Raw genomic sequence first — 13,660 nt, forward strand, 5'->3', positions numbered from 1 at the left:
GACGGCGTATTCCCCGAAGGAAAACGCAGCGTTTTCAAAATGCTCTCGAAAACACATACATTTGAAGACGGTGCTTTTGCGTCGCAGTGTGGACAGTGAAAACGGAGACTTTCGAAATCGATGATGCATGTTAGTCATATGATGCAGTCATGTGACCAATTAAAAATAGCGGAGGGCATTATACAGCCGTTGTTTTGTTTGCGTTCAGTTTTGACAGCCCTATTAAAGATTAATATCAGTCTGTACATGCTTCAGATAGCTTTTCTTCAAATTCTTTAATTCCCACTCGCTTTTGCGACTTTGTGCTTTTGTGTTACTCGCAGCAGCAACTCCACCTCATTGTTAGTCCATTTAAAAAACTCGGTGCTTTTCCCCGACATTTTGCCGCGACGTTTCAAAGAGCTGGAAAGTAAACAAACGGCAGACAGAAATGAGGCAGGCCGAATCTTCTTGCATTTCACACATGCGCAGTACTGGAACGTAAGCGCTTTCGATCGTTTCAATGTGGACGCACAACTCTGTGAAAATGACTGAAAACGCTAGTGTGGACGCGGAGCGTTTTTTTTAAACGAAAACGCCGTTTTCAAATCTATCCGGGCTAGTGTAGACATAGCCTTTGGAAGGCATTACTTTTCACAACTGGCGCTTATGTGTTCGCATTGTTTTTCTGTGCAGTGAAAGACCTAGCGTCGACCTGACGTGTAGCTACATTTCTTGGGAGGTGCACGTCAGGTTGCGGTGTAGGGTTAAAATCGGGTTCTGTTTAGCAGAAGTATAGTTCATGTGTAACTTTCTGGCATATTGCCTCAATGTGAGAAATTAGTTTCAGTAAATCAGTTTAGATGAAAGAAAAATGAAAGAACTGATCCTGGGTCAGCTGGTTGAGTCACCTCCATCTACTACAAGTGCTTACCATCCCGATGAGAACCTGGTTCTCATGCTCTAATCACCCTTTGCTGCAATAGTGCCCTAAATTGTCACTTTGTTTTGAGTCACAGAGGGCCATTCAATTGCATTAACCAGGATGAGCATTCACTGTCTCGCTTTCACACGCACACTTGTGCACACTCTGTACATAATTATATTGGGACAGCTTTCAATAAGGTCTCAAACTGCCCAGAACCCCCCTAAAAGATCATGTTGCATTAGAGGGTCAGAGGAAGGACAGGGTGTGTTTGTACGTCTACCAGTCGGAGTCAATCCAATTGGTGTCTGGTAAGCGTATCGACTTTATAACACACCACGCAAGCACACACTCACTCACACACTCTCACTCTTGCCTTCATATAATTCATCGAAGTTGTTCTCCACAGAGAAGTCATGGCTTATAGACTGCAGTGACAATTACAACATAATCAATATGGCCGAGATGATGGGTGGGGCGGAGCTAATTGCTGTAGCGATAACTGTTAGTTGTCGCTTGAAAATATGACTGATCTGTTATAGAAGGGGATACAGTAACCAGTATTGGATGTTTAGAGCTGATCCAGCTTTTTTAAGGGATTTAAGAATTGTATCTAAAATGATATACTGCAGGCCTTCTGATATATCCACACATTTCTATCACATTTGCAATTTTCATGTTGAGTCAAATCCACTGAGAAAAGACTTGACCATGTGATTTCCTTTCACAAATTTTTTTTTTTTTAAATAAATCCAGTTATTCAGAGTTTATATGCTGGTGGGTATTGAATTATTTGCTGACAATGAAGTTAGACAGAGGTAGGATCTCTTCCCAGGCACAGTTTTCTCTTTCTTTGTTAGATTTTGTAAAATAATTAACCCTGCTCACAGTGCAGGTACACACTGAGGGGAATCTAAAGGCATGGGAATTGACTTCATAAATAATGCATTTTGAAGAGGAGAAAATCATTCAAGGACATGCCTGTACACTATATTACATGGTGTTATGAGCAGTATTAAGCAGGAGTACAGTGTGAGAAGCAGTGCATTAAAGAAAACTACTATGGATTGCGGATTGGCCCTGAATTTCAATGACTGAGAGATCTATGAACCCACTTTCTTTTTAAGACTTGGGCCTGGTTTATGGAGCAAACTGAGGCACGTGTGTGTGTGTGTGTGTGTGTGTGTGTGTGTGTGTGTGTGTGTGTGTGTGTGTGTGTGTGTGTGTGTGTGTGTGTGTGTGTGTGTGTGGAGGAGAGAAACAGTGAGAGGGAGATAGAGATGGAGACAATAGTCACAGTGGGTGCCAGGCTGATGGTTTAACACATGGCTCTGCTTCAGCTGCCACTGTACATCAGCCTGTACAAATTCCTAATCTCGACAGAAGGGAGCAGTTTTGATGCATTTAAACCTCCACGCTTACAGGAAAGCTGCCTCCACAGTGTATACAGCACTCCACTGATCTGTATCTGCTCTTCCCAGAGAGGCTCTGCTTTAGATTTGTTCGCAGTAACTACTACACCTTAGGGTATAAATGTTTCATATAGCTTCAGACGAGGGAGCGCAAACTCAGTTTGTACATTTTAAGTTTTTACAAGTGTTTGAGCTCTGGTTCTTTCTTTTTCTGACAAGCGTTGCTGTTCTTTTTTTCTCCGTTTTTGAAATGCAAAGACTTTGGGGATGTGAAAGTTTAAGTTTAAATATTTAATTTAGCAGTGTTATGATTAAAACCTAATATTTGGCCATTTTAAAATCCGATAATCTGATATGTATCGTCCGATTATTATTTTTTCAGACACATTCAAAAACAGATTTCCCTATTTATTCAATGACAGTCTGTGTAACTCTGCTTGGATCGGTTAGTTCTTGTGTGTGGGGTTTTTTTTGTGTGTTTTGTTTTTTTTTAGTGTTCCTAGTTGCAGGGTGGCCTGGTGTACAAACTATGCATCGTAAACACTCTTTACTTTTTAAATTTCCCCTTATTGTTATAAATGGTGACACAAATAGATCAGCAAATAGCTAATAGCAGCTGGAAATACTGGCCAGGCTTTAGTTGTTGTAGTTTGTTGTCGAGGTGGGATCCAATGTTTGCGTTGGTTAAGAGGTCGCTAATGGGTCACCATGTCCAAGATTTCTGTAGTAACTAACTGCATTCAGGTATCAAAACTAGGGAGTTTTTTGTTTGTTTAATTTTGTTTAAATGAACCAATATTGTTATAGGTCTGTGGAGCAAACAATACAGGAATTTTCCCAGATAGCTTGTTGTAATTCACAGTAAGAATGAAATATTGGATATAAGAGTAAGTTCAAGTACTTTACTGAACATACTGAAAATCCTGCAGGGAGGGAGTTGTTTCCAGGAAGTAACAAAGGCTTAGAGACGCACAAAACACACTCTCTGTATCTGTATCCTTCTCCCTCATAAACATACATAGTCCTGCTTAGATTATTAAAACACTGCACTGCATCCCGTCCTGGGACAAACTTCAGTCTAAATACAAGTGCCCTGGTTTATGTCCGCTGCATCACACTCCTTTATACTTTAATCACACACACACACACACCACCTGTCACTTTCAGGGAGTATGAGACACAGAGAGACATACTTGGGGATAATATTAATGGTAGTATGTGTCAGTGTCTCTATGTGGGTCACTCAGTGTCAGTGTGTGAAGTCTGCAGGGACCACAAACTGGGTCAGTTTTTACTGCGTGTGTGCGCATCGTGTCAGCATAATGTGCCTGCACCCGATGTGTTTGCTGATTTATGCAAACATTACCTATTAGGGTAATGTTTTCATTGTTTTGGTTTGGAGCAGAAAAGCTGGCTGCCGACCCAACACCACCATATTACAATTTCTTAGCAGAGAAATTCCTTTTCAAAGGTAAATACGTAGGACTTCAGCTGTGGGATAGTATCTGCACTTATTACACTTTATACTCTTTAACACTGAAGGGAATCGTGAAGGCAGGAAAACATTCTAAGCTCATAAACTTGAGAATGCTTGCATATTGCACAAACACTATGCTAATTATGCTGCAGTCACACTTGGGAAAACGAAATTATTACGAAAGTGTGCAATGCACTTGCGATATCTTTGCCGTTGATGTGGTTGCTCTGCAGATGGTGATCGTGTCTGCAAGCACTCACAGTCAGTTAGCATTTTCAGAGTCACTTTGGTGGATCAAGACGGTCATAAAACAGCGATAAGATGGAGTTCAGATGGAGCATGGTCATCTTCTTGGGGAACCAGTCTGTCGCTCCAACTACTTGTGAATCTGTCCCAAAAATTTTTACTGCAATATCCGGAAAACCGGTGAGAGTTTTCCTAATTGCAAGGAGGTTGCTGTCCTATTTTTACTCTAGTGTGACTGAGCCAATAGGATAACATGCATGAGCTGAACTTTGTAGGGACACATCTGTGTTTAGACTAAAAAAGCTTAGGTAATATTCATGTTTTGTTGGCCGTGCTTTAAAAAAAGCTAGTTTAAAGAGTTATCAAAAATCCAACCATTATGCAGATCATTTCGAACTTATGTAACACAACTGACATGGCTGTTTGCAATTACAATGTGATTACTGAGTTTAGGACCAGTAATGTATGTGTTGTAATTTGTTAACCCACTGTGGAGGTTATAACCCACCCATCTTTTCAGAGTATAATACACTCTCGCTCCTGCATGCTGCTGTGGTAATAGAGACCTTTGATACTTTCCCATTCCACTATGACTTTAAAGTTGTGAGTCATACTCGCAGCTTTAGCGAAACACCTCAGCGTCTTATTTGCACAGCCAAAGAGCCAAAGCCGGACTTTAGTAGAGTGGGTACAGTGTGTCCAGATAAAGTGGTCAGCACTGTGATGACTAAGCCAAGGCAATACTCTGTTACTGCACTCACAAAGATAAACACGCTTAAACACACACACACACACACACACTGGAGACTTGCTCCACCTCTCTATGTCCATTCCTAGTTTCTTTGGAGCTCCACACACATATGGCTTTCCGTAATACGAGGTGGCAGTGAGTCATTGTGTATGTGTGTGTGTGGTAACATCACCGCTCTCACCCCTACTCCCCTTCTTGTTTGAGCTGTGTTTTTCTTGAGCATCTGGTTGAGGAGATGTGTGAGGGAGGAGTATGTCCCATTTTGCCAAAATCTCTGGGCCGATGTTGAACACGGAACATCTGGATCAGGGAGGGACGTTACGTACGTGTGTGTGTGTGTGTGTGTGTGTGTGTGTGTGTGTGTGTGTGTGTGTGTGTGAAAGAGAGGCATTGTGCCAAAGAAATCAATCGGAGTCACATCTGGCAGGCACAAAACGCAGCTGGACGCACAAGCAGTCTTAACACAGATCATGTGTTGTTAATACAGAGGTGAGACAAATACAAGACATTTGTAATATACATATATTCGGGAACGTGCTGTTATTACTGATAATTATAGTGAATCCCACGCACGCATGCTGTTAATAACCACCAACCATCTCACAGTTAAAATACCAACTTAAGCCGGAGCAAGATGTAAAAATTCTTTTCACCACATTTATTAGTCTGTACGCGTAGGCTAGCTCTTCACACTGAAGTCAGCCCTGTGAATCCTATTTCCTCACATTCGCATCGGCAGAGCTGCAGACGTTTAGCTTCGGGCTCGTTTTTGCGCCTGTCTCCGCATCTTTTTTGATCAAGAGGAGATCTGCAGTGTAAGTAACAGTTAAGAAGAAGGAATAGGGAGGACCAGAGTAGGAGGTCGGCTCGGGTGAAAGAAATTTCCACAACATAACATCATATGGCCGTAAGTTGTCCTGCTTGCCATCTCCCCAACAATACATTCCAGATGGCTGCAAACTCAAACACTAAACTGGGAACAACTATGTGCTTTTTTGGCACCGGGCCTCTTGTTTGTGTAGGCTACACTGAAGTGCTTACGAGTTTTGCGTGGGTTCATAAAGGGAGTGGGATTTAATTTGTGCCATTGATTTATAGATTTATTTTGATGCTCGCCAACCCACCCCCTCTGTCTGGCTCTCATCTTTTTTCCCCCCTCACTGCAGATGGTTCTAGTTTTGCAGGGCTAGGTCACAGCTATGCAACGACTTCACCATTTCAATGTTTGGCAGTTTCACGGCCCTAATGTGTCTCTCTATTATTAAATGTTTACTACCAGATAGTTTTGTTCATTTCACGCCACCGTGCACATCATGAGAAAGCCCATCAACCTGCGTTCACCTGTATTTTCATTGTAGCCTGGATGAGTTCATTTAGTGCTTTGACTTAGATGAGAAAACTGATACCAATGAATATTATCTTTCCAATAAATAATTACAGCAAGCAGCAGGTTAGTGAACGCTAAAGTTACACTAGAGAAAACAATAGAGGGAGACCAAGGCGCAGCTAAAATTATTGCAGCTGTGTGGACTGAACTTCTCTTGAATCCAGAATAAGAAGCATCCACTCATTATATGTGATGCTGCTGTGTAAAATATGTGAAACCGTCGATGAAAACTTCATGTAGAAATTCAAAATGGAGAACTTCCTTCAGGGTCCAGGGCGTGGATCCAAGAGGAATTTTTTTTTTTTGTGTCTTATGACACGTGTGTACCAAATTTTATATATGTGTTAAATTCGTATAAGGTTTGGAATTTTAAGGGACCAATAAAATAAGTCAATTCACTCGCGACCTAACACGAGCAACATTTCAAGAGTTTTCAATCATGTTTAGGTTCTCAAATATGCAGTTCATTTTTATATTTAATATAACTGAGCAGATACCCTACTTACCATTGGATAAGCAGTTGGGTTTTTTAAAAATGTATTTACTAATGCATTTTTAAAAAATCTGCATTATTGCTGGATGTTGCTCTCTCTGACTTTCGGCCCTCATGCTTGTAGTGTACTGACCTGTGAATCTGTTAAGCTACTCTACTCCCACACAATTCCCTTTTTATTAAGACTAGACGATGGATGATGAACAGGAGTCATTTAGTGTATTATAACTCCAATTCTCTCACCTCAGTACTTCATTCCTCTCTTTTCCCAGTAGTTTTATCTCATATTTTCAAAAAACTTGTCCCAGTATCCTTGGTTCATTTCTGCGTCTCTCCCATGTGGTTTGCCATCGGATGCCAGTGCCATTCGCTCACTACTCCTCCCCCGCTGTCCTAGACCATATGAGGGTGTCCTGTATTCCTTACCCAGTACTTCCTTTACTGGGTCTGTTAATTTACAGGGTCCTTTTACTCATGCCAGACATGAGTTAAGCCACCCCAGCCCCCTTCTACCTCTGCTGTGAGGCGTTATGTAAAGCTCTGTAACCCCTTCGCTCACGCCCGTTCACACCTGCTGCAGCAGTGCTGGGGGCGTGCCAGCCAGGTGCCAGTCAGCTGGCACTTTTCCCACATATGAGCGGCACAAACCTCGACATGTGCGGCGAGCTGCAGATGGGCTTGTGGGTATGTTTTGTCTGTGTATGTGTGTATGAGTATCTACTCTTGGCAGATGGCACATGCCTCACATGCCAGACATGAGTAAAGCCACTTGAGCTGTTGCATTTGAATACTCTGCATTACACAGGGAGTGTGTGTGGTGCACAAGAATGGCGAATTGCAAACACACTTCCGGTACACCAGTCTTTGGCAGCATTACCATCAGGGTGGCAGCAATTATGAGAAGTGACGTGTCCGACTATATATTGAGTATAAATTTGGCCCCGTGGTGGTAGAGCTGAGAGAAGCATTCTGCCCTTCAGTGTTGAGATCACCACTTTACATATGGACATCGTATGTCTTCAGTGTAAGATTAATGTGCTCTCTTACCCTGTAAAAGCTGGAATGCCGATTTATGGATCATCCAAATGGTAAGCGAATAAAACAAGCTCGATCTTTACTCTTATTAATCCAAGATATATGGAAGAATACGACATGAGATAAGCATTTCTAATATATTGTTATCTTATAGTAATAATTTTATGCAAGCCTTTTTTTCTAGCACTCTTCCTGGTTTGATATTGCAGATTTACAAACTGGGCCTTGCTCGTGTATCTCTAAGCAGATCCCTTATACTGTGTAGAGAAAAGAGACCAGTTGTGTTCAGAGATTGAGGACAAGAAAAACAGAATAGACTGACTGCTTAGTCCAATTTGAAACTTTTGACTTGGACAACAAGGAAGCTGATGATGCAGTTAATTTAGTCAATAAAGACAAAGGACTCAAATGAGGAAAGAGGTGTTTTTATTGTACTTCAGATGTCCTGTTGAAGCTGGGATGTGAGTGTGGAGGAATGAAAACAGTAATTTTTTTTTTAAAGCAGGTCATGTTTTGATGGCATCATGTTTCATTATGCTGGGAAATTAGCACGCGCTAAACAGGCCAGCGGGCTGAATGGTCTAATTAGGGAGCGGAGGGAGGATTGTTCACAGGAGGAGTGGAGAGCACACATGTGTGCTGATTAGCATGCGCTCAGCATTCTTGGTGTTTCTTCGAGAGATGAAAGCGTGCCCGGTGCTTTTGTGTTCATTAATGTTCTACCTGTGCGATTTGTACAGCCTGCGTCTGAATGGAGAATCAATGGAGCATTGTGATGGGAAGTGTTTGTGGCACTGATGTACTGACTGCCTTGTTAGAGATGATTATAACTTAATGAGCTCCAGCCAATCAACGAAATCATTCCCACTTCTCTCATAATACCATATGAAATACAGGACTCTGGTTTCTCTCAAGTGGCATTTCATTCAATTATAGTTTGGCACTTTTGCATTTAAATATTTTTTTAATGTGCCTGACTATTTAATTGCTATTAAATGAATGTAATTTAAAAAAAAATATTGTTCTGTGCTTGTGGTAATGACACTCAGGTGGTTGTCATTTTTCCTTTGTTGAGTACAGAGATACTCTATGGCCTTCCAGTTTTCCGCAACTAAACTTGCATCCCTTTCTGTGTCTGCAGTACCAGGGAGCACGTGACCCCGGAGATGAACAAGCTTCGTCAGAGCCTGAGGAGGAAGAAGCCCACCTATGTGCCAGAGGCCAGCAGACCGCATCAATGGCAGGCTGACGAGGAGGCTGTACGCAAGGGCAAATGCAACTTTGCTGTTCGGGTAAGTATCTACAGTCGATATTCAGTTAATCTAAGCCTAATTAATTTATTTTCTTCTTTCTTTCTTTCTTTTAAGCTCCTAGGACCTGGCGTCCACATATGTGGACATCACATTTTTGGTTGTCTAGACCAAAGTACAAAATCTTGCTCTACAAGGGCCTGATATCCACATACGAGGCCATTATACTGCCTCTGTTTCATCAAAATTTAAAACAAATATCCTCATATGTGGCTCGCATTTTTTTTAGAAACAAAAATTAGGTTAAAAAAAAAATCTGGTGGTTCTTTGTTTTTACATTCATCAGATCCCAATATGCCCAAATATCAAAGAGAAATTTAAAATGCATACCATGAAAGAGTTTGGGTCTTAGGAGGTTAATGTTAAGTATGAAAAAGCAAGTGAGTTAAGACTATGAGATAATAGTTAGGCAAGATCTTATGTGCTAGCAGTGATGCTGGCTAGTGGAGCTGCTCAGAGCGAGCCTCAACTAAAATAGCCTTATCACAAAAACACAAAATGAGATCACATTTTTACACAAACTGATTGTTGAACTAGACAAGATGGCACCGAATATGCCAGTAATATCAGCCATGTCCTAAATACTTTCAGCACAATCGAAAGCTATATTTACTCTCTTATAGATATCAGAGGGCGGGAAATTACCTAAAGAAAACAAAACCTTTTTTTAAAGTCAAGATGCAAACATGTTTATCTCTGTTATAATGTTGGGCTTTTAAGTGGCTATTTAATGAATTGCATTTTGCCTTTGCTTTGTTTTTAAGCCCCGGAGACTGGCCCTTATTAATAAGTAAAGTCAGTGCTGTATAAATGCATTCAGCAATAAAGGGTGCACAAGATTCTCACGTAATTATCACTTTATCTTAGCAGTGCGGTCTGTTAGTTTTAATGCAAAGCTAAGCTAGTTGTTTGCTGCCACCAGCTTTTTTGAAGTCTGAATATTATCTGAATTACAAAAATAAATAAATAAATAAATATATATATGACAGACATATATGACAGAAAAAAAGTGCTGTCAGTGTTAATCTCGTTAAAATGATGTTAACGCCATAACCGCATTAACGCGGCAAATCTCTGTTAGCGAGTTAACGCGGATTGTGCCTGGGCCGGACAGCGCTAATGCGTTGACGCCGTCCAGCCCCACGCACGAGATTAATGCTGACAGCACTAATAACAATAGCATAAATCCTATTATTTCTATTTTGTTCATATTATTACAGTACCTAAAGAAAGCAAATATACTTTTTAATGTAATGCCTATGGTTAGGCTGTGTGATACAGTTCAGGATACTTTGGCTCTGACCTTTGATCTTTATAAGAACCATCAGTAGTAAAGCACTGATCCATATTCTCCCTCAGTAGCTGAATGCCTCCCATGCCATAAATGCAAAAAAGGGCCGTCATTAATGGGCCAATTTACTGATAACAAGCTCCGTTCTGAGCATGTACTGTATGGCCATCCTTGAGAGCTAAAGTGATTTGTAGAAGGGCTGGAGAGAGAATGAGGGAGGGAGATGGAAACCAGAGAAAGAGGAGTGACGATGAGGTAAGGTTATAGATTACAGAGAGCACAGGAAATGACAAGGTGAGGAATGAGGGCGCACAGAGGGTAAGGAGAGACATTTTCAGATTTGAAATGAGAGATAGATAGGACCAGATAAGATAAGTGAAAGGAAAGAAAGACCGCAGACTGAATGGACCAGGAGAGAAATACAAAGCAAAAAGATAAAGGCAACAAAGAAAGCTGAGAGTATAAGAAAAGGCTTCATGTGGGGCTGAGGCTAATGGAAAACGGTTCTGATGGTAATGGTCCAAAGAGCTAGCGATGAGATGGGCACTGAAGTGGAGCTCAGAGCTTTAGCAAGAGATGTAAGCATAAAAGCCTCTGTCTCTTTATATGTTGTTTTTACCTCCATGCTCGCTCAGCCATCTTTTTTTTTTCAGTGCTTTCTCAGTGTTTTTTAAATTCTAAATGAGTCACGAACTATTAATGCCTTTTCAAAAGCATTTGAACTGTAGCTACCAAAAGAATACGTGTCAGCTCAGCTCACTGCTGAAAGAAACGTTGTTTTTGCAAACTAAAGACTGTGGGATAAAATGGCCCATTGGAAGATTTGCCTGGTGCCTCTCATACTTTACGTTATAGAGCATATGAAGCTCTAGATAACCTTACTTATGTTTTGACTTCAATTTGTGTGTAATGGTCATCATTATTTTTATTTTTTCTCTAACAACACGTCTTATTTTAGTAATATATCCAGTTAGCAAGCTAGCAAAGTAAAATAACAGCTGCCAACTGTGATAGTGTGGCAGACCAAACTATGTTAGCTCAGCCATTGTGACATTAACAATATTAGCCTGTTTGACATTTTAAAAAGAGGGCAGACACCCCCTCTTTCACAGGTAACATTGACACTAATATAATTCCTGTTGTTTACTATCACAAAATAGTCAGAGTATTTGTTAAGGCAAGTCACAAAATCTAGCTCAGCTCATAGTAAATGGTACATGGGCTGGTTCCTATATTGCACTTTTCTACTCTACTGGAGCACTCAAAGTGCTTTATACAACATGTCTAATTCATCCACTTTATTTAATATATAAGTGCTTTATATTTAACAATCACACATTCATACTCTAGTGAATGCATCTGAGAGTAATTTTGAGGTTCAGCATTTTGCCCAAAGATACTTGGGGGGTTGGCGTAATAAGCAAATGCTTCAGCCAATACCTTTTGATTAGCCTTGTCTCATGCTTTCTTGCTTTGTGGTAGATCTTTGTTCTGTATTCATTGAAATATTTGAATGCTAATCAATAAAATCAAATCAAATCAATACTTTGACATGCAGACAGGGACCAAACCACCAACGTTCCAGTTAGTGGATGACCTGCTCTAATTCCTGATACCTGCCTAAACCATAGTCCTAATAACAATTGCTGATTTCAAGCCAGCCCACATCAGCTGATGCTTCAATTTATTGTTTGCTTTTGTCTTTTGGAAAGTCTCATAGAAGGCACTTCAACATCAGGAGTGGATATTAAAGTAAGCTCACAATCCGAGTATTAACTTTGTTTTAATATACAAATTGCACATTTGCAAATTTTTAATTTTTAATTTTTTTGTCTCAAGGGGACCTATATATTTCACTGGCTACATGTTAGATATCGAATTGATTTTAAACTTGTAATTACTTTAGAAGCCATACGTTATCACATCACTCCTACCTACATTATAGATTTATTCTCGGCTTATGAGCCCAGCTGCTGCCTGTGTTTCTCAGATCAGACCTTCCTGATTGTTTCCAACTGTTTTTTTGCGTTCACACTATTCACTCCAGCTGAATGAGTTTCATTTGCAAGAAGTTTAAATGAAGAGCCCTGGTGTATCAAACGTTAAAAGGAAAAACCTAAAACCATCTGTTTTTGTTTCGTCTGCAGTACCTGGGGTTGGTGGAGGTGGACGAGTCGAGAGGGATGCACGTATGTGAGGAGGCAGTGAAGAAGCTAAAAGTTGTGAGTAACCCACACACACTTCTAACACACACTTTTTGCTGCATTACTAAAAGTACATTTTGTTGCAGGAAGCTAGTTACAAATATGCACCCAGAGGACTTCAGAAACTTTGCAGAAACTCATTACAGACTCGGTGGCGCAAAGCCAGTGCGCCAGTGTATTGACTGAAGAAATGCACAAATGCACGCACATTCAATACTTGTTCTTCTTGTTGTTTTCTACTTTTTTACCCCGTTAATTGGTCTCTCTGGTGGGTCCTATTCCATATGTATCTGATGTCACCATAGAAAAGCAAGCAGAAAATGAAACTGGGGCGTACGCATGCTCGTGTAAACACATAGTTTGCCCCCCTGGGAAGCTGGATTCGGACAGGGAGCGTGTGAACAGAGTGACTCAGACTGGCCGGTGTCAGACAGCCACACACACACAGACACACACTTGAGGTTGTAGAAAGGACAGGCGTGTACAACACAGTTTTCATGTTATTTCTCTGCTACTGCTTTTCTTGACAAACTAATATCAAACTGCACTTTTCTTTAAAATCTAGAGTACCACATTTTCAGCTTGGAATCTGCATTTTCTATCTTATCCCCAGGGAGGCATGTAACTGTATAACTTTATATAACAATTTACAGAAAATCCCTAAAACTCTTCAATTTGTTTTGCTCCATTCTCTATCAACACCAACATCTTTCTCTCTGCATTTGCTCAAGCTAAAATATTTCTCCCAGAGTTCCACTCTGGCTCCACCTCATCATTTAGCCTCTTCTTCCCTCCATCATTTGTCAGATTCTTCACCTTCATTCTTGCTCCCTCGTTCTTTTTGTCAGTGGGATTATGCAAAAATGGGGCTCCTTATCGCGTCGCTGTGGGTTTCAAAGCCATTTCCTGCAGAGCTCTGACTCTGTTTCCCTTACTCGCACACACAAACTCCGATGCGGATTCGTGTGCATGTGCACGCTCACAGATTCACACAGATTCACACACGAAGCCCTTGCTTTTTCAGTCTGTTTATTTTTAGCATGGCCCATGTTGAGCGTGTTATTAGCGCTGCCTGGTGCCCACCTCTGGCAAAATGATTCGTAGTGCCAGCTGGCACAGTTTTTAGCTGCTCCCGCCTCTCTTTTCTTAA

General features: G+C 40.9%; 1 protein-coding gene across 3 annotated transcripts in view; it reads left to right on the plus strand.

Annotated features, from left to right (window-relative positions):
• numbl (NUMB like endocytic adaptor protein) overlaps positions 1-13,660 on the plus strand; it is a 67,479-nt gene that overhangs the window by 38,318 nt on the left and 15,501 nt on the right. For 2 of the 3 annotated variants that reach the window (XM_004562770.6, XM_004562769.3), the window contains exons 2-3: positions 8,847-8,997; positions 12,454-12,528. In XM_004562770.6, the coding sequence (XP_004562827.1) occupies positions 8,872-8,997; positions 12,454-12,528 (201 nt within the window). In that variant the 5' untranslated portion in view covers positions 8,847-8,871. Of the gene's footprint in view, positions 1-7,645; positions 7,759-8,846; positions 8,998-12,453; positions 12,529-13,660 lie in introns of those variants that run through there. The other variant, XM_004562768.3, reaches the window with a different exon arrangement.

This window comes from Maylandia zebra, linkage group LG14, assembly GCF_041146795.1.
Source record: "Maylandia zebra isolate NMK-2024a linkage group LG14, Mzebra_GT3a, whole genome shotgun sequence".
Taxonomy (NCBI): Eukaryota; Metazoa; Chordata; class Actinopteri; order Cichliformes; family Cichlidae; genus Maylandia; species Maylandia zebra.